The 21423-nt window shown below is 33.8% G+C and overlaps 1 protein-coding gene across 15 annotated transcripts; it reads left to right on the top strand.

The window, feature by feature from the left end:
- The first annotated feature begins 123 nt into the window (after positions 1–123).
- On the top strand, positions 124–19487 carry LOC134265993 (ribosome-binding protein 1-like). Of its 15 annotated transcripts, XR_009991877.1 has the most exons (28): positions 124–1248; positions 2654–2793; positions 3008–3080; positions 3333–3592; positions 4066–4103; positions 4282–4456; positions 4854–5057; positions 5838–5942; positions 7065–7231; positions 7431–7542; positions 7862–7957; positions 8651–8743; positions 8991–9068; positions 9213–9293; positions 9386–9481; positions 9666–9758; positions 9871–9966; positions 10239–10331; positions 10816–10875; positions 12241–12324; positions 12658–12723; positions 13779–13946; positions 14761–14796; positions 15165–15242; positions 15451–15481; positions 16186–16203; positions 17321–17345; positions 17707–19487. XR_009991877.1 is itself a non-coding variant. In XM_062748194.1 (27 exons), exons 1-25 carry the CDS (start codon positions 597–599, stop codon positions 15466–15468), a joined length of 3162 nt encoding a protein of 1053 aa, XP_062604178.1. In that variant the 5' UTR covers positions 124–596; the 3' UTR covers positions 15469–15481; positions 16186–16203; positions 17707–19487. The 15 variants fall into 15 exon arrangements, 14 of the variants coding, with proteins under 14 accessions (XP_062604178.1, XP_062604176.1, XP_062604175.1 ...); XM_062748194.1 differs by lacking the exon at positions 17321–17345; XM_062748192.1 differs by lacking the exon at positions 15451–15481 and having other exon boundaries at positions 17321–17369.
- The last annotated feature ends 1936 nt before the right edge of the window (positions 19488–21423 follow it).

Raw genomic sequence — 21423 nt, forward strand, 5'->3', positions numbered from 1 at the left:
GTAGCACAGCTGCGTTGAATTGTATTTGTCACAGACAGCGAAAAGTTCTCTCTAGCAGACGAATATTTAGAGAATGCATATTAACCAATCAAAATCTTCGACACATCACTGGTTTCAGTTCGGTGTGCCACCATTGATGGAAGGCTACGGAAGGGAGAACAGTGAAAAGTGTCTGCTAAAATAATGTCAAAAGGCTTCTAAGAAGAAATATTTCGCTTAATTTTTGTGTGATTAATTGTAAACTTTTAAGGGAGATTTTATTTGGTGAATTTTAAGTGATATTATTATCGAGAAAGGGAAAAACTGGAAACCGGCTAGTCGTGTTCCCGGTCTTGACACTGCAACTTGCCGACGTGGACGATAAGCGTGTAAGGTTTCGATGGATAGACAGAAAACAGACAGTTTTCTCTAAGTTTAACGTCACGGCATCGGTTTTTACTTCATTATTTGTGTAATATTTCGGATAATTTTAAGTTTATTAGTTGATAACTTATTCTACGTAATTAAAAAGGGGCGTGGTGTTTGTACGTGCACTTGTTCTCAGTCAGGTGTTTCATTCTACATTGCCCCCTTCTACCTCAGAACTGAATATAAACATGGATCCGCATGTGGTTTTAATAGGAGTGACAGTTTTCATAGTGTCAGCCATCTTAATTTATTTGATATCTGTCTTCGGCATAAAAGAAAAGTCGTATGAAGAAGCTATAGCTGAGCAGAAGAAGAGGTTTGAAGAAGAGCAGGAGAAGGCAAGAAGAGACAAGAAAGCAGGAAAGGAGAAGAAGGAAAAGAAAGGAGGTAAAACTAAGAAGGACAAACCGAAAGAGAAAGTAGATGAAGTCCCAAAGGAGACCAAGGAAGTTCCTAAGGAGCATAAAATGGTCAATTTGGAGATTGAAGCCGAGATCATTGAACCTATCGAAACAATAGAGACCTCCAAGTCTCTTCCCAACCTCAGGCAGAGAAAGCACCCTTCAAAATCCATCTTGGCCAATAAGGATGAAAAACCACTAATAGCCAAAGAGACGGTGGAAGTCCCACATTTTAAACCACCCCCAAAGGATGAACTGGATTTAAAACATAAGCATGAAAGAGAGGGCAAGAGGAAGGATAGCAAGAGCGAGAAGCCAGAGAGTCCGAAGTCCGGTAAGAAACAAAAGCCGGTAGAAGAGGATTTCATGGTGGAGCACGTGTCTAAGGTCACAGCTGCTGCAACTGAAAGCAAACAAAAGAGATCAAAGCATTTCCAAGGTAGAGTATTGTCTGTAATCAGGTGTGAAAATGTATCCAGATCAATCAACAACCAAAAAAATTAATAATAAATTAATAATAAATTTGTCTTCATCAATTGATTCAGTATCATTGAGAATTTATTGGGTTCAGAAGTTATTTTTTGTGGTAAAACCAATGGGAAAATAGATTTATGAGTCAATAGATATTTTTGTTTCATATAAGCATCGTGAACTTGACTGCCCTAAGATTTAATTGCATGTATCAGCATTAAAGTTATTGCTTCAAGGTAATAATATCAAGTAACAAATTTAAAGGAAAAAATACACTGTATTGAGTTATTTGACCCAAATAATTTAACAGGTAAATTACGAAATGCATCATTTAACATCCACAGCCGAGACAACATATTTTCACTGTGGGTGTTGTACGTGATTTTTATTCATATTTTTAGTTCATTGAAGACTTTTGAAATTAAATGCTTAATATATATATTTTCATTTTAACTAATCACGTTATTAATGTTGTTTATAATTGTAATATGAAATTTCATGTATTCCTTAAGTACCAGTTGTCATATTTGATTGCTAGGAATTAATATAATAAATATGAATAATTTATAAATACTTACAAAAATGAATGTTCTAATAACTGATTAAGACTTGAAGTTAAAAACCTACCTGTATATTATATATAAAAATCTTTGTAGATTTTTTTAGGAAATAAATAAAAGGCCTAATATTTTTAAAGGTTACATATAAACTTTCTTAACTCATGTTAATGTTTTTCATCATGTTGTAAAAAAAAAATCCATTTATTGACAGAATCATTTTGTCATCTCTGTTTCTAGCTGATATTATAAATAATAAATACACTGACTACAAAGCAGATAGGACAGTTAAATATGTACATTGCTGTCTTTATGAAGTCATGTGAAGTCATGAATAGCTGTCAGCAAATCAAAAGAAGATTTATCTAGGTAGCACATGTATTTACTGCATGTGTTGTTAATATCAAGTCTAACAGCAGTTTAGCCAAATACTGATGTATTAAAAAGTCCTGCCTACCCACATGACCCACATACATAAGTCTCACATTTTCAGATGAGTTGAAATTAATTTTGTTTTCCATACACATTTCCTGTATTTTAAAAGCAGACTTTTGAGTTTTCCATCCATTTTGGACACTGTTGAGAAGATTTTTACATTGAAATCATTAAGATAAATGAGAAGATAAACCCTTTATAATTTTTGGGGGTGGGGGAGTTAGCTACTAAGGTTGGGTTTGATCCCATTTTCCAAAAGGAAAGTGCCAAGCTAGTAATTTTATAGCTGTGAATTTTGGACATTCGAACTGTAAATCCTGAATAATTAGTCTTAGAGCTATTAGATCTTTATTTGAGCTTGCTTGGATTGTGCTGTTGTAGAACCCTTGATGGACGCCTCTGACCTGATCATGTCTGTAAGGACTGCACAGCTGGGGGACCAGGACACCCAGACTCTGATTGAAATCCTCCTCAACAAGCAAGGCGGGGGAGGGGGAAATATATCCTCTGAGTGGAATAAGGTAATTCTACGCCTTATTGAATACATTGTATAACGTAAAAGTATGAATTGCTCAATAGTTCCAACTTATGTATTTTTTGTCTATTTGTGAGTAAAAGAGTTATTTCCCTTGATTTTTTTTTTTTTTATAAATATCAACAAGTATATGTACAGAAGATAATATTTTCCTCTTAATTCTGAAATTGAATGTATTTATATGGTTTGCATATTCACAGAAAAGTCAGAAGGGGGACCCTATTGTTTTGTTGAGAAGACAGCTGGAAGAGAAGGAGAGGGCTCTTCAAGAAGGTATTTTAAACCAACTAACTTTTTTAGCAATTTTTATTCCTTGTATGTATGCTTGAAATCTATCCATACATTCCAACAGTAAATACACAAATTTATAAAATGTTCTCAGTGAGAAATATCTCTGAGTAAATGAGGGCTGTTAAACCCATGGATATATGTCTTACATGATTATTAAAGAAAATTGTATTCTTTTGTTGTGTGGAAACTCTATGTGAGAAATTTGATGAATGTGAAAAATGTGAAATGTTACAGAGCAAAACCTTGCCATGGCTAACGCAAACAAAATCAAGGAAATTCGACAAGAGTTGGCCCATGAGAAGACTCGATTCACAACCTTGGAAGAACAGTACCAGGGGAAGATAACTGCACAGACCCAGGAAATTCAGGCCCTTCACGCCCGCATGCAGTCCACACATGAGAGTCACCTGATAGAAAACAGCAGAATGCAGGCTCATATCAATAAACTGGAGCAACAGGCTCAGAACCAGGGGCAACTTCAACAGTTAAAGGAGGTAGGGGCTCAAGGCTCAGGGTAGAGGGAGGGGGGGTGAAGTCTTAGGTTGGAGGCTCAAGTCTCAGGGTAGAGGTCAAATCTCAGGGTGGAGTCTCTTGTCTCGGAGGGTAGGGGTCCAAATCTCAAAGGGTATTGGGTCCCTAGTCTCAGTTCCGGACTCAAGTTTTAGAGTGAGAGGGTAGGGGGACCAAAATCTCGGGATAGGGTCCAGGTATAAATGTAGAGGGAACAAGTCTAGTGGTATGAATCCAAGTCTAAATGTAGGGGGATCAAGTCTAGTGGTAGGACTCTAGTCTTAAGGTAGAAGGCTTAAGTCTTAGGTTAAGGGGCTTAAGTAACATTGTAGGCTCCTTTGTTTTTATAAGGAGGACTTGTATTGTTGAATGATTATTATTTGCTTTTCAAGATTCTAGAATTCAAAAAGTTCGCATGTGAATGAATGAAATTAATTTGAAAATTTTTTATTTGCAGGAAAATAGAAAGCTTAAGGAATCATATGAGAAAGTAAAGTGAGTAATGAAATTAATCAACTTATTTTTCTCTTAATCTTATGTCTTATTGTGATATTCTTATCAGTGAGACAATTATTTTTTTCTCTCTTGCTTAATTCTAAAGTTAATTTAGCATTCTTCAGATTCTGTTTTGATTGAACGTCATTGATTTAATATGGGTTTTTGGTCACTACAGAGCTGAAGCTATCCCGCCTGCAGAATTTAATAGCCTTCGTCAGAAAGTTTCCATCATGGAAAATGAATTGTCCAGCAATGTAATCAAGCTCGCCTCAGCAGATAAGGCCAAAAGTGCTGCATTATCTAAGTGTGCCAAGCTGGAGGAAGAGATTAAAAAACTCAAAGGAACAGAGGTAGGAAGTTCTACATGTTTGTTACAGGAATTCATATTGTTTTGTACCAGATTCAGGGTTGTCTTTCAGAGTTTAGACCCAGGGGCCATGGAATTTCTCCACATATAATGGCATCTCCTGGTTATTCTGGCATTGTTCTCTCAACCCTCACCAGGGGGTGGAGGGGTGGGGGGGGGACACAAGACACCTTCCTACTTTTATAATGCCCCCTTTGTAATTTACTGCCTACGATCAGCCCTGCAGATCCTTCTGAATAGGCAGTAATCTTGTACACTAATATTAATTTGAGAGTTTCATAATCCAAAGAAAAAGGAACATTTTCATGGAGTTGACTTTGTCAGGCTTTTGTGGTACCTGTACAATATTGTATAAATTATATGTACATTTTGTAATTCAGAGTGACGCAGAAGGGGTGTGGTCCAAGAGGTTAGAGGAAGTCAATCAACAGCTGCGTAAGAGTGAGAACGAGAAGAAGACCCTCGCGGATAAACTCAAGACGGCCGAGAAGGACTGCGCCGGGGTCAAGGCCAGACTGCAGGAACTCGAGAAGGCACTGAACGGAAACGACGCCAGCTCCAAGGAACTGGAAGAAAAACTCAAGGTATGTTGTATTATATTTTATTGTTTTAATGAAAAAATAGTTGGAAATGATTCATCATTGGCTAATGCTCAATCTGAAGTATTTTTTGAAAAGAATCAATCGTTGATGTATAGTTAAGAAATGTTTCATATTTATCTAGGAGTCTCATTTTCACAAAAGGCCCTCAACGCTCTTATTTTAAATAACCTTATCAGAAATTTCAGTAAAGATGTAATTCCGGAAGATGGTAACATTAGATTAAGTATAATATGTGTAGGGATCAGCCTCTTTGTACAAAGCCTAACATATTTGATATCCTTACATCTTGGTAAATCACATGTTGTAGATATAATCCTTATAAGATTTATCTTAGAAGTAAAAATAAATAACTCAGCACATTTTTTTTAACAATATTCATTATCTATCTGAATCTGTCATCAGCAAAATTTTGATTGGTATGATTAAATCAGGGGGAAGCTTAAAGAAACATTTTCTTCCTAACGTGGAGAATTATACATTAAGTAGGAATATTATTTGATGTAGGTACTGTGTGTTAGACACAGGTAATCTTCTTGTGCTGGTTATATACAATAAAAAGGAGACATGTGCTCTTTTAATACTAGTTATTGATTAACAAACTATTTTCACAAAAAAAAGGTTTCTCATTATCTCTGCAAATTTCAATTTTAAAGAAAAAGCCCCATTACATGCATTAATTGAAGGCACAATATACATTAAGTATATGTTAATAGTACAACTATGTTTGCCATAACATTTGATAAATTATGAATGTCTTTGTAGATGACTGAGACAGCCAAGGCTTCTGTTGAGTCCTCACTGAAGACGACAGAGAAAAAGCTACAGGAGATAGAGAACCAGAAAAATAATATCCAACAGGAACTAGAGGTAGTTAAATATCAGGAGAGGGGAATAGCATTTAAATTTGAATTTGGAAGGAAAGGAATAATTTCCCTGAACGTTTTATTGTCAAAATGTTAAATTTTATTCATTCTCTGCATTTGATCCTTTTAGTATAGATGTCTGATTATTGTTTTACAAGTAGAATGTATTTAAGATATTAAACATTGAATCTCCATCTTACTCGTGAATTCTTGTCAGACTTGTATACAGTTAGCATACTCTTTCATGCGGTCATATTTCCTCACAGTTATAAATTATGTGAATCGGCAGGTAGAAAATCACACAGATATCTTAGATTCCCACAGTATGCCATTGCCACCTATAGGTAAGGGTGAAACGTTTACAGAATTTTGTAAACGATTAAACGGACAGCAGTAAACGAAACGGTATCGTTTAAACGGGAGAATTTTATGTGTTGAATTTTTATGGCTTCTTACTCATGAAACACTATTTTAATAAACCATTCTTTAACTATAATGTATCGAGATAGTAATATAAAAATATAATACGATAACACTGAGTGTTCCGGTTTACGTTCAGTTTTTCAAGGCTCTATATTCAAGTAATTCAACATTATACCGTTATAAGCATGATGCTTTTTATTTTCTAATCAAATAAAAAGCAACAACAGGGGTTATTTATTTTAGAACATATACTTGGAAAAATAAAATAAAACATCGCTAGTTTTCACTACTCAGAAATCGCAATTAAATATGTTAAACCATTTTGGTTTCTAGGTAGTTTTGTTTAATATTGCGTTTCCGATATCGATTATAACAGAAAAAGAATGTTTGTAACAGACACTGAGTGTGTTTTCTTTGGTAAAAATGAAATAAAACAACTTGTTTGGATGAAAGGGTTTTTTTTTCTGATAGACGTTGATATTAACCTTCGTGTAAACGTTTACTCAATTTGTAAACGTTTAGGGCATGTAATCGAAACGTCGCCGTTTACACGTGTAATCGTTTCGCCCTTACCTATAGGATGCCAGGATAAATTTTCATAGACAGCTGTGACTCTGAACCTATCATAAAATAATACCATTTTGGGAAAAAAAAACTTTTATATTATCTTTGTAATGTTTAAATATTAAATCTATGTTTGTAGACTTTGAAGATGGAGAATAAGAAGCTGGTAGAGGAAGCTAAGGTAATCCGCGAGCGACCACTGGGTGATGGACAGGAAGCACCTAAAGCCAAACCAAACGGAGACATTCTCAGTGAGGAGAAGGCATTACAGGAATACAAAGAGGCCATGGAGGAGTACAAGAAAACGTGAGAAATTATAACACTTGGTGGGAAATTGTCATGGAAATTTTAAAAAATAGATTTATGAAATGCAGTGCATTTTTAGATGATTGACATTGCTGTTTTGCAAATTCTCATGAATGAAAAATAAGACCACATGATATAATACTGATATTTTAAGGTACATGTATGAGATTATCTCCAATTTAAATGATTCATGTTATAGGGTTGCAGAAAAAGATAAGACTATTCAGAGTTTACAGAGTGACATTGATGTCCAGAAAAAAGAGGCAGCAAAATTACTGGAGCAGATAGAGGCTCAGAAGAAAAAGAATAACGTAAGTGTCAGTTGGTCACACAGCTGGGGGCATGTAGCATGGTACCTCAATCATTAAACAGAATGTTTTACAAAACAATGTTTACAACATACTAATTCTAGGGGAGATAACCCAAAAGTTTTGAAATCCTGAAATTGAAAAAAATTTTGAAAATCTGGCCATCATGCTTATTGCCTGTTTGAACTTTGCCCCTACATTTTTTATCATTAAACCTCAGATACCAGGACATTTATTTTTATCAAATAATCAGAAATTTGAAAAGAAATTTATTTAAAGTCAGTTCAAAATTGTGAAGGATGAAATCTTGGTATTAATGTAGGAATTGAGAGAAAAGAATTGGAAAGCTATGGATGCTTTAGAAAAGGCCGAAAAATCAGCCTCTGATAAAATTACACGTGTTGAAAAAGAAGTCAAGGTAAATTATCCACTTTTGAAGAATGCTAACATTGAGAGGCAGAGATTGATGTTGTCTTATTGTTTAATTTAGTAATCTTTAACACATGTGCTCTAAATGCTTTCGTTTCTCTGCATGTAACAGCAAGTGAGTAAAATCTTTATTTATCATGGGTGTTAAAATGATTGAAGGATTTAGATATTTTTTTGCATGTGTTGGTACTATTTCTTGAGGGATCATAAAGTTTAAGGTGGACAAAGTCTGGTATATACAAAATTTATTATTATTAAATATATTAAATTTGACAAAATAAAAATGCTATATTTTATTTCTCTTGATCTAGTGTTTAATGGTTAAATGATATGTGTGCATGAACTAATGTAATTTCAATAGTTTATTTTTTTTTAATATGATTATTACTATAGGCCTGTTTTTTGCTTGTTATGCTCTTTTTCTTTTTTTATGCTCCCCCCCCCCTCCAAAAAAAAAATTTCAATTTTATCAATGGATAAATTTTGTTCCAGAATGATTATAAAAATCTCGGTATATTTCATTCAGAAAAAGACAAAACATAATAATATATTATTAATCTCAATTGCATGAAATATAACAATCGACGCATTTGCTTAAAAGAAAGAAGTTTTATAAAGCGATTTCAAAATGTATCAGTTACAAAACTTGTTTAAAGTATAATGAAATGGTGTTTTATTTCAGGAGCAGACCACAGCAGCAGTTACAGAGACAGAAAAATATGACAAAAATATACTACAGAGGCTGTTCCCCAAGATTTCTGTCAGCGATAAAATGGTGAGTTCTTGGATAAAACGTGAGACTGTACTGATAATCTTTATAAAGAAAGCATGACCATTGAAAATACATTGATACAGACTACAAAAAAGTGCAAAACAGAAATTTTTAACTCAATACAAACTGTTAGATTTGCTTGTTGAACTGGATTAGTTAATATCTGGATTGTATTAACATTTTCTGAGCATAGAAAAATTTATTACACAAATTTATTGCTTAAAATTTTAAAAATTTTGTTTAATTTCAGAATCACAAGGATTGGATGAACAGTTTTGAAAAAGAAGCTGCCGTCCAAATAAAGGCAGCCTTAGAGAAAAAAGATGATGTAAGGAAAATTTTTCTACCAAATCTTTCAAGGAAGTTTCAAGATTTTATTTCAAGGACATTTCCTAAATTCTTCGCAAACTTTTCCTGGACAATTTATTGTAAAAAAAACTATCTGTATTTTCTTTTTAATGTCCCTTTACAGAGTGCCAAATTAAAAGAATTAGAAGACAGCAAGAACTCGTTACAGACGCAAGTAACAGACCTGAAGAAAAAGGTTTCAGAAGTAAGAATTATGATCCAAGGAATCAATCCTTTGAAAAGTATGTCACAGGGAAATTTACATTTTACTGATGTTTGATGTGATCTAAATTTCAGAGTGCCAAATTGGAAGCTAGAGTGAAAGAGTTAGAGAGCAAGAATACACAGCTACAGAAGCAGTTAGGTGACAGCAAAACCGAGTCCTCCTCACAGGTAAACAACAAACACAACTCTAAAACAGATGAAATACCACATCTTTTCTCCCCTTTTAAAACCCTGAAATCTTCTCCTTGTACTTCTGTTGGTGAAGTGTTTATATCACCTTTTGTAATGTCCTGTCCACTGTTTTCCTGCTATATATTGCACTCACCTTCTCCTTTATTTCTCTGTTGATAAGATTACAGCTGCACAGAGTCTAGTAAAAGACTTAAAAGAACAAGTTAAACAGCTAGAAAAAGAAAATGAAGAGAATAAGTCTAAACTGGACCAGGTTTGTTTTTTTGTTGTCAACTGACAGAAATGAGTGCTCTATTCTCTGTGAAAGTATTGAAAGATCTACAACATCAGCGGAGTTTTATTCCTAACTTTGTTTCTATTTATAGAGTAGCAGCAGTGACTCGCGGGTTCAGGAACTCGAGGAGGCCAACAGGAAACTCCAGAAGCAGGTGGAGGATTACTTAGCTGTTCTACAGACCACAGTAAGTGTACAGCTAGGGATAGCCTTATTATTATCATAGTTGTTTTAACACTCAAGCGCCGTGGGTATTGTTTGGTTAAGATTTAAGATTGGACTTATCAACATCACTTTTGTTTTCATTGCATTCCTACAATTTCTGAAATTTTGAATTTGTTAATTTTTTGTTCATGTCAATTTTTATGTGTAATCTACATAGTCTCTAATTTGAATTTCTTCACCATTAGTAAATTAATTGTTACATGAGATTTGTAACACTGATGTGTTTTTCCACAGGAGACAAAACTGCAGCAGCTAGAGAACAGTGTAGAGGGGGAGGAGAGAAAGTGGCAGGACAAGGCAGAGGCCCTCACTGTAGAGTTAAAACAGGTCAGAGGTCAAATGTAGAGTTTAAAGGTCAAATACCGTATAAGTGGAAATTTTAGCGAGACACAAATTTAGCAATTTAACCTTTAAAATTGGTAATTTATTTTTAGCTAGATGTGATTTTAGCGATTTTTAAAAAGCTCACTAAAGAGCCTATTACAATAAACCGATATTAATAAGTAGTGATATTAAATTTTAGCGATCTTGATACCCTCACTAATAATGCCAAAATTAAATTCTCCCTAAAAATTCTACTTATATGGTATAGACTTCAGAGGTCAAATGTAGGGTTAAAATAGGTCAATGAAATGTTTAAACTAAATCTGGAATCATTGAACATTTGGATGATGATCAGGTCAAGAGTGTGCCCAAATTCATACAAAAGAATTTGACCAAAAAATTTGTTTAGTTCATAATGCATTTTATTAGCATGCTGAAAAACTTTCACACATGTATGAAGATTAAACAATGTATATTTACTTTTCAGGCAAAAGATGAAATTGCCTCTTTGAAACAAGATGTAGATAAATACAAAAACAGTGAAGAGGTCAGTGGTTTATCTTGGGGATTTGAATATTAATACCGTACTCTCTGTGTGTGATTACCTAAAATTGTATGATCCTCTCCTTTATAAGATTTCTAGTGTACATGAACTTATGTGTAAAAATAACCCCTCTGTTGTCTTGGAAATTGTTTAGCATGTTTGGCAGATAGCAACCCTCTGTAGTATATGTCATCACTTTAATATTCTTAAAAATGTCATAAAGCAAGGCACAAGTCTCTTTTTGTAGTTATACAAGTTTTTTTTCTCAGTTTGACTATGTATAGTAATTTTATCCTGGATGAAAACAGTTCTAGCAATTAATGTAAAGGAGCATTATGAATGATTGGCCAAAATTGAGTAGGATTTATCTAATACAGGTACATGTGAAATAGTCCAAATTTGTGTACTGTGTCTACATGTGTATTTCATATACATGTATTCACTTCCAACTCGATTAAAATCAATAGAAACTTAGATACATACACTGTATATGCACACAGCTGGGTTTGAGGGTATATAACTCTGCACTCTGCTGTTCTAGGCGCTTACTGAGTTGGACTTTGCATATAGATGTCTTGAGAAAAGTCTGACCCAAATTTCTGACGAGGTATGCCCCAGAAATTATCATTAGGGGGAAAGAACTCTCACTTGGTAGAAATCTCATTGAACACCTTCCAGAGTAGCTTTTGTAGCACCCTGTATACTACAATCCATAAACCAGTGGGTTGCAGTTGCATGTTATGGCTTATATGGAATTTTACCAAAATTTTGATTACTTTTCTAACATGGGTTGGTGTTGCATAAATTTCTCATTTAATATAAATCTAGATAACAAATGTGTGTAAACATCATTAACAACTACATAATAACAGTGTACATGTATTACTTTACAGTTATATACATATATTTCACAATTTACTAAAACACATGTACTTGTATGTGTAGACTGAATCTTAACCATCAATATTAAGCAAGTTTTGATATGAATTTCAAATATTGAACACCTACATGTATTTGCTTATGTACAACTCTTGCATTATGTTGTTAATAAGAAAATGTATTGGATAGCTTTCAAATAGTCTTTGAAATATACATGTGTACAGATTAAAAAATTTACAGTGTATGCTTAAACTTTTGAGAGTTGATAATAAAAGCATGTTTAATTAATGATGAGGATTATTAAAGCTGAGCATGACAAAGCCTTGAATTATGAGATTTTATAAGTTTTCTCCCTTGGCTGCTTAGTCCTTTGCACCATCTTTTAAACAGCAAATATGTCTTTTATATGAAGTTTGGTCTAGTGGAAATTGTCGCTGAGAAATTAAGTGTTCATTTGAAGTTAATTCACCCAAATTTAAATGTTTTCAGATGAAAGCCAAAGTTTTATCCTTAGAGGATCAATTGAAAATTTCAGAAGATAAATGTACACAGCTTCAAGATGAAGTAAACGAGGTGAAGAGAGATAAATGTTGTATAGGATGAATGATTAATCTCAAGAAATCAGAATTTTAATGAAGAGAATTTTATACAACTTCAGTGAATGCATGTTTTATAAGAACTGTCAATTCCCTGTCTTGTTCACAACCAAACCTTTCAAATATTTAAATGCACAATATTTTCTTTGGATAAGGGTTTTGTAGAGTTTATTTTTTTCTTTATAATTGGCATGTTTTAGTTTTTTGGCATGGAAAGTATATATGGTAGAATTATAAAAATGACATTTTGTTTTTAAAAAAATCTACAATTATATATATGTGTGTTTTCATGTTGATTATTTATTGACAGGCTGAAACTCGAATCTCATCTCTACAGAGTTCAATACAGCAATCAAACACAGCTGACCTCTCTAAGGTGTGTATTCAGTGGAAGTTTGTTACAGTAAAACATGTTTATAGCGAACACACTTGTAATGAATTGACATTTATAGGCCAAAAAAAAATAATCAATAGTTTCTCATGCACCGCCGCATCAGTGATTTTTGTTCCCCACTCTCGCTCTGAGACTTTTTTAAATATATTTTTGTAAACTAGAGGTCATGTATAACAAAACCGCCTAACAAGATGGCGACTCCCATGAAAACACATGTGAGAATTTACTTTTTAAACAAAGATATGTGCGTTTTTTGTTCCTTGCAAAGCATACAGAGGTATTTTATTATAAAACCAGATAAAAGTAAAGGCGCAGACTCTGACTTTTTAAAGAATACAGATCTTAGCATCGAAGAGAATGTATCAGCCAATGAAAATCCATAGGATTTCCGGTTGCCTCACATTTGAAATTACAAAAATTAAACGGCATTACTCTCGCTCGGGCAAAACTGAGAGCAGAGACGGGTCCAGCAAGAACAGGATTGATCAATTTTATTGACATACAAAACTAAACTCGATTTTCTATTTCTCCAAGTTGAGAAAGAAAAGGTTATTCCCCTTTTCATAAATGCTAAGAAAGACGTTTTTATTAGAAAAACAATATACTTCTTCTAAATCTAAAGTATTTTATCAGTTAACTTTTAAATAAATGTTTTGAATATCATTATTTAACGTTGAATACATATTATAACTAATTTCAGAGAACAAAACTTAAGAATCAGTAGATATTATCATTTTACTGCACAAATGACTTACAAAAAAAAGAGAGGTAAAACCTGCTTCCAAAAAAAAAAAAAAAAAAAGCCTGCCTGCCGCATTGAATTTTGAATTTTTTGGCCTGAGAAACTATTTATTAATTTTTTTTGGCCATAGCGAAATGATTTTTAAATGAAGCAAAATCATCCATCCCTGGCACTGTGTTATAAGTATCTTATACTATATTCTTTAGAAGTTAGTGGTGGAAATGTATTTCAATGAAATATATATACATGTAAATTCCAAGATTAACTTACATGTAATTTAAATTTTTTTTTTCAGGAAATGCAGGACTTGAAGAGTCAGCTAGAAGCTGAGATGAAGAAGAGTAAGGACCTTGCCTCACAGGTTGTGAGATTAAACGGCATTATCAAAACTGGGCAGGACGCCATCCAGCAAGAACAGGAGCTAGTCACAAAACTAAAGCAACAGCTGGAGGAGAGGGAAAAGGTAAGCCCCGGGGAGTTATAAGGACAGAAGGGGCTTAGGGGAGGGGGTCCAAGCTAGTCACAAAACTAAAGCAACAACTGGAGGAGAGGGAAAAGGTAGGCTCAGGGTTATGAGACTATAAGACAGAAAGCCCATTGGGGGGGGGGGGTCCAAGCTAGTCACAAAACTAAAGCAACAACTGGAGGAGAGGGAAAAGGTAAGACCAGGAGGGATATAAGTCAATTAGGCTCTAAGGGTTATAAGACAGAAAGCACCATGGGGAGTAGGGGGGGGGGGGTGTCTAGCAGGGGCTAGTGACCAATGTCAGCAAAGTAGCAACTGGAAGAGAGGGAGAGGGTAGGTTTTGGGAATGTAGTGTATTTGAAAGGGAGGGGAGTAAGTTTAGTGAGTCATGATGAAGGGGAGCTACACAGGCTTACTAAAGATATGGGGAGTGGAGCATTTATGTAGCATGCAACTGTAACACTGTATGTTCAACTGCTGAATAGGTGGAGGAGAAAGGGAAATTCATGAAGTTTAAATATTATCAATGCATCATAGAAACTTGTAATGAGTATGAAACTTCCTTGATTTGTTTAATAGGAAAAATGGTGGATAAGAAATTTCGAAGGTTCCTTTTTAAAAGTCATCTAAAATTTTTATCATAAATGTATGACTGTCTACTCAAAACAAATGTAGTTCATATAACTGTGAATGCTGTTTGTTACTCTACAGATAATTTGATAGAACAATTAAAACATGTTTATGTTTTAAATTGTAATACATGTAATATGTAAACGTTTACTATACAATGCATTGTTGTGGTGTTTTTCAGAGCCCGGGGACCAACTCTAATTCAACAGTGTCAGAGGTTTGTACTTGTCAACAGAATGAAACATTTGCTCTGAAATAATAACTAGAAATCTGTTTTGATATAGTGTTACTAAACCTTAAGGTTAATTATTAACACCACTGATATGTAGAAAAAAAAATTCTATAGAAGTTTCTTCAATTTTTCTGAAAATCACTTTTTATCCCAGTACTTTTAATGACTACTTGTCATCATTGACTAACTTGACTGTTGTGTAATACTTAAAGCTGCTTATTGTGCATTGTTTCCCCCTACCTCAGTAATTCGACCCCCCACTATATGTAAATCAGGGGTGGTGGATGACAGATGATGATGCCTATAATTCTTCTTTTCCTTTGTTTTAATTCCACTTTTACACTTCCTCATAGCTAAAGGTCAAACTAGATGAAAAAGAAAAACAATTAGAAAAAGAAATCACCTTAAACAAACAGTTGTCCCAAAGACTGGTAAGTGGACATTTTTCTACCAAGGGTTCTCTATGTGTAGATTTACGTAATGAAAGCAAGAGAAGAAATATGCACTTTTGTTGAAAATGTGAGCGTCGTTACACTTGGTATTTATCTGCCGTTCGGTTAGCTATCAAAATACTCTGTGTGTTGCTAGATTTTGAGTTGAACTCTCAGAATTAATTAACATGTCACGTTTTATGTTCAGACACAAGATTCATCCTAGCTGCTGTCTCCAGGTGATTGTTGCTGTTTGTAACTTGTTGTCCACTGTATATTCATTGTATTTTTCTTCTCTTTTTAACTTTTTTTTCTTGCTTTATGGTTCACCTTACTAAAAATAAATTTGCCTGACTCTTAGTTTTTAACATTACTTTTTTGTATAGTTCTTTGCCATCTGATAACACAGCCTTTAAATGTTTTATAGTTCTCATCTGGCGTGACAGAAGAGTCAAGTTTAAAAACATCATAAAGATTTATTTTCTGTTTTCACTACATGCATTTAATATTGTGGGTCTTCTCTCTCTCAGATAGGACTGTCTTTACTTTCTGTAGAGATGTATCTATGTGTAATTAAGATTTCATACAGCCAAGGCCTTGTAATCATTATTACTGAGTGTGATTTGCATGAAGTTTTATCATGTTAGTCATGTCACTGTTTGCTTAAAAATTGACAGTGATACAATATAATCTGTTGTTGCATGACATCTGTGTATAGTTTAGTTTCAACATACATGTATTTACCATAAAAAATTCTGTTTTGAAAGTATATTAGTTCAAAGGAAGAAAGTTATTTCTCAAATGAAAAAAGCAAATAAGAGGATTTGAACTGCATATAAGATTAAATAAAAATTTGAAATGATCTGCTAAAACTGAGGTTTTTCTTTAAATAGCCAGTGAAGTTTTTGTTTATAATAATTGTTTTGTTCTTGTTATGTAACAGGGACAGTTAGGTATAATGGTAAGTTGTTTGTCAGAGACACGTACTATTCAGAATACTGGTGTTTGTCTTGAACTATTATCCCCCACCCCCTTAGTCAGTAGCACATTTCCCATTCCTTTCTTATTCACCTTTTGTGTAAAAAAATACAATAAAGCATTTTATTTTGCATGGATTATTAGAATATAAACTAATTATTATAGTTACACAATACATACCAGAACAGCCGCATCCAATATTTTATGCATGACCATATTTATCGCACCATTGATTTATTATGAATCCTTTGTAGAATTATTTTATGTATTATAAGAGATTGCATGTTTTTGGATCTGGATGGAATTGCTAATCCGAATGCACCATAAACTAAACATAGTGTCCTTTCTCTTTCCAACGTAAATGGCCTTCTTTGTGAAAAGTCTGGGAAAAAAGCAATATGTAAAACCTGCATAGCCAAAAATAATCTGTAAAGTTCATATAAATATTGTCCCTAAGGGTCACATGATACAGAAAGGTCAAAGGTATCAAGGGTGAATTAAAACTCCAATCTCTCAATGTAAGAATAAATACCGGTATATCCTATAGAAACTTGATGTTAAATAAATTGACTGCACAGTATAGTTGGCATAAATTTTGACATCGACTATACTTTATAAATATTAAGAACAATTGTCACTTTTTCACCAATCAAATATGGAACAAAATTTTACTACATGTATTGCCTTAGTGTGTCCTTCATAGACAAGAGAAATAAATGTAATACCCACATAAGTTGGTGTTGGTTCTTTTTAAAATGATTTTTCACAAAACCAGATTTTTGAGGGTTGCAGTAAGAGTTTTGTTCATGTGGTGCGATAAATTCATGGTCTGTTTCTTACACTACAAAAACGATGTTAAATTAAAAGGCACATAAAAAGCAAAACCATCTCAGTAAGAGTATAATACAGTGCAACACTTGTACACACGATGATTTAAAATTAAACCCCCACACATACCGGTATTTGAACCTATTATCCTTATTTTATGCAAGAAGATAAAATCTGCCATCCACCACCTCTCACCTTGACCTAATTATTGAATACTGATCCTAATGAAATTGAGGTCAATGCTATAAAGCTGTGTTTGTCTCGTTCTACAGTTCTTTGATGACTATAAAAGTTGAGGTAAATGGACAGAACACGTGAACTGTTAGTACTGGTTTGGAATGGAGTGCATGCTTTATCTCTGCATGAAATATTTAAAAATAAAGGCTTTATAATAGGCTTTGTAGACAGATTGTATGATGTGTGAAAAATTGGAAGCCTTTAAAGAAAAAAAAAACACTGCATGATTTTTATTTTACCTCTTCTTTTATTTTATATTGGTGTCAGTGTGAATGAAAAAGAAAAAAAATCAATTTTTCAGTATATTTTTATGATGAAATGATTTCATAAGCTGCATCATATAATTATATGTTCACTACTAAAGAAACGCTAAAATGCCATTGTAGGAAGATAATTATATATTTTGTCTTATTAATTACAGGCCAAATCTCCGAGTGATAGTGGAACTTCTGTGTGATCCTAACGCAAACCAGAGAGACGGAAGCAGCAGGGAAAACTACCAGACTCTTATTATTGTGTATATATATACAGATCATGTCCGTAATAAATCAGAAATAATTCAAGATTGAAGACAACTATTTCACCGTGTGAAGGAGAAAGTGTCGGGCTTTGGTTATGGGCACAGGCTAGTTTCATTTTCATTCAGTGCTACGTGTTATATCATTTCAGTGCAGCAGTCTCGGTTTTACACATCTTCTGTTTGTTTCACATTTAGGTTGTCTTTCACAATTTGAATTTTTTTTTTTGGTATTGCACATTTTGAGGTGCAGCATACCAGCTCTAAAAGTCTTGTGATAATCAAGTTATGATTGACTATAAGCATGTACTCGGCACTAGATAATCATTGTGTAGACTAGTGAGCTTATGTTACGGCGTATTTATTCCCCCATAGTGTGTCGCAAACTTATGTTGGCTTGTCTAGAATAGGTTGCCAGAGTTGATTACTATATTATGATATCAGACAATATTAATTCTATTTCATGTGAGTTGTTGAACCCATGACAAATATCAATGCAGTGATGTATTGTTTAGTCAAGATTAACCCAACACTGTTTGATGCTTTATAAAGAAAGTGTACATCCATATAGAGGCTTCATTGTAAAACATTTTTATCAAGAGGAATATAAATTTTTGTTGTTGATGAATTGATTTTATGTATATATATTGTTTAAATTCAATATTTAAGATAAAATATGACTTTAACCATCAAATGGTATGTGATTGATCATTATTACTATTTAATTATTTCTCTGTTGTTGGGCTAGTGGTGGTGTAGAAGTGAACGGTTGTTGTGTGTTGGAATCTTACCCCCAGCAGTAAGAAATTGACACTTTGTCTGTCTGTCTCTGGGTTTGTCTCCATATTTACCTCATGTACTTATCAATTGTCTGTAATCAAATATGTAGTCCCAAACCCAGTTCGAATAAAACCATCCCTCGGCAAAATGTTGGTGCTAGGATTTTTTTTAAAGTTATATTTTTGATTGATAATTCAAACACATTTTTTGTTAATATGCACCCACATGGTGTAAGAATTTCTCAAACAATTTCACGCCATTGTTTATATTTCATTAATTCTAGTGATTAGAGTACAATGTATTAATATCAAAGATATTTAGACAAGAATCGGGGACCAGGGTTTAGAATTTAGTCATTATAAAAATATCAAAAATAGTTCTTTTTACTATTAGGTATGTGTCCACATATGGAACAGTATTTTATTGTGTGAGAGGGTGAAAATGGAACATACCATTACAGACAATATGTATGATATGTTGGAATTAAATGTGATTTTTTGTTATATATATTTTATAAGGCATGTTGTTGCTTGCGAGTAGTTTGCCACAGGCTATAAAATATCAATATGTGTTAGCTACACACCTCGACATATTATGTGTATATCCATAGATCACAGACATTGAGCCTAGTCATATTTGTTTACTTAATAATTTCTGTTTTGTCACAACAAGATTTAAGAGTCACCAATTATAATAACAGTTCTTGGAAGACGTTCTGCACACATTTGTTGTGCCGATACTACTTGTTATGAGGAGAACGGATGATTTAGTTTTAAGGGTTTATTTGTTAATGATGAGTTGTGTCGGATTTGACTGTATTATGACACAGGGTATCGTCAAATGATGATGACGATATCTTACCAGCAATATGTACCCAATCTGTCAATAAATCTATATCCAGCTGAGTTCTTTTGTAATTTCTTACAGTGGCTCTTGAAGATTAATTCCTCTACAATGATCTTCAACATTGGGGTGGATTAAGGATCCAGAAAAATTGAAAGCTGAAGAGTAAAGTCACTGTGACCTTATTTCAGCATTCTATGAAGAAATTATTGTGCCTAAAATATGATTTACTTGAACTAAGTCCATGGGACATTGCTCTACCTAGGGTTCATTAGTAATATTAAATGAAATTCTTTGTTAGTGTATCTAGTTGGATGAAACTAGAACTGTCCAAACGGGACAAAATACCCCCCTCTGGGTTTTTCAGAGGAAAATTTTTCCATAATAAAGATATGCATCAAACATGAATCATACAATTTTTCTTTCAGTGACCTTGAATTTGCACAGATGACCTTGGGTCAAGGTCATGACACACCCTTGACACAGGTCATGGGCAATCTTTGTGTGAAATGAGAACCTACCAAGTTTATCCATAAGAAAGATATGGACCGGACACGAATTATGAAATTTTTCTTCCAGTGACCTTGAACTTCCCCAATGACCTTGGGTCAAGGTCATGACACACCCTTGGGTCATTGGCAATCTTTGTGTGGATTAGTAGATTCTAATGTTCTTCCTTAAGAAAGATATGGACCGGACATGTTTGCACAGACAGACGGACAGCTAGACAGAAGGACAAGGTGATTCCTATATACCCCCCCCCCCCAAACTTTGTTAGCGGGGGGTATAAATATCTTCAATAGGTTCTTTAGAACTGAGTTTTATTCAAAACAAATAGTGGAGTCAAAGGAAGGAAGTGAAAAAGAAATGGACACAGTTGATAAATTCTTCCTAAATTATGTATCAGTCCTTAATCTTGGAATGCATTAAATATCTTGAAATAAATTCTTTGAAACTTTCCTAAATGCAAATTTAAGAAAGGTGAGGTCAAGGTCAAAGAAGAGGACAAGGCTAGAAAAAAAAAGATGTGTTCATGAAACACTGATGCCTTTTTATGGCAGCTTATGGCAAGGGTTGGAATCTCTTGATTACAGAACAGAACATTTTATTTCTAATTTAGAGCCCATAACAGACAAGTATGAGATTTTTACAATAATAAGGAAAAGATAAGCCAATGAATAGCAATACAATTATACAATTACATGTCAAACTCCATGGGTCAAGGTCAAAGGTGGTGGCACTCAAAGAAAGGTCGTGTCGGAAGGAATCCACCTGTGAAATATGAAAGCCATGTAGCCCTACCCACTCATAGACTATTAGTTATGGGCTAGGTTAAAGTTGATAACAGATAGAAAACAGACAGACAGGACAAAAACAATATATCCCCCAGGATCTTTCGATCCAGGGGCATAAAAATGATGCTGTTGAGAAACACTATAGATAAATCAGCAAATCAAGTTTGATATAAATATCTTGATTTAATAAGTCAAACAAACAGTTTTATGAAGATGAAATCTCTTCCCAATTTGTATTGTCATGTTATGTTTGATTGATCTTGAATAGTTTCTTTGAAAATTTATTAACTTTATAACAAGTTGTACTTACCGTCCACCCTCCTCCATCTGTACTCATGTCACAGTAAACAAGCTTTTCTTCGAAGGCAATGAATACTGTTAAAGGAAAGAGAGGTCAAGATCAAGAGGAGTGAGGTCAAGGTCAGCAGGAAGGTCAAAATCATTTTCTCAGTTCTGATGATGCTCTGTAAACTGTAAACCAAGATCCAGTGTCGTAGTAGGAGTTGGTACAAAAAAAGAATTCTCACTGTTCAAAGGTTATATTAATGTTAAACAAACACATGTTGAACTCTCGCAGCTTCCCTAGACAAACCAAGTCCATCTATCAAAATTAATAATATATTCCATTGCAGATTTGAGGCGAAAAGGGGCTTGATAATGTTCAAAATACTCAATTTAATTGTTGAGTTCAATACCTGGGTTA

This window comes from Saccostrea cucullata, unplaced genomic scaffold, assembly GCF_032062105.1.
Source record: "Saccostrea cucullata isolate Sc308-1 unplaced genomic scaffold, CSIRO_AGI_Scuc_v1 ctg377, whole genome shotgun sequence".
In the NCBI taxonomy this organism is placed as follows: domain Eukaryota; kingdom Metazoa; phylum Mollusca; class Bivalvia; order Ostreida; family Ostreidae; genus Saccostrea; species Saccostrea cuccullata.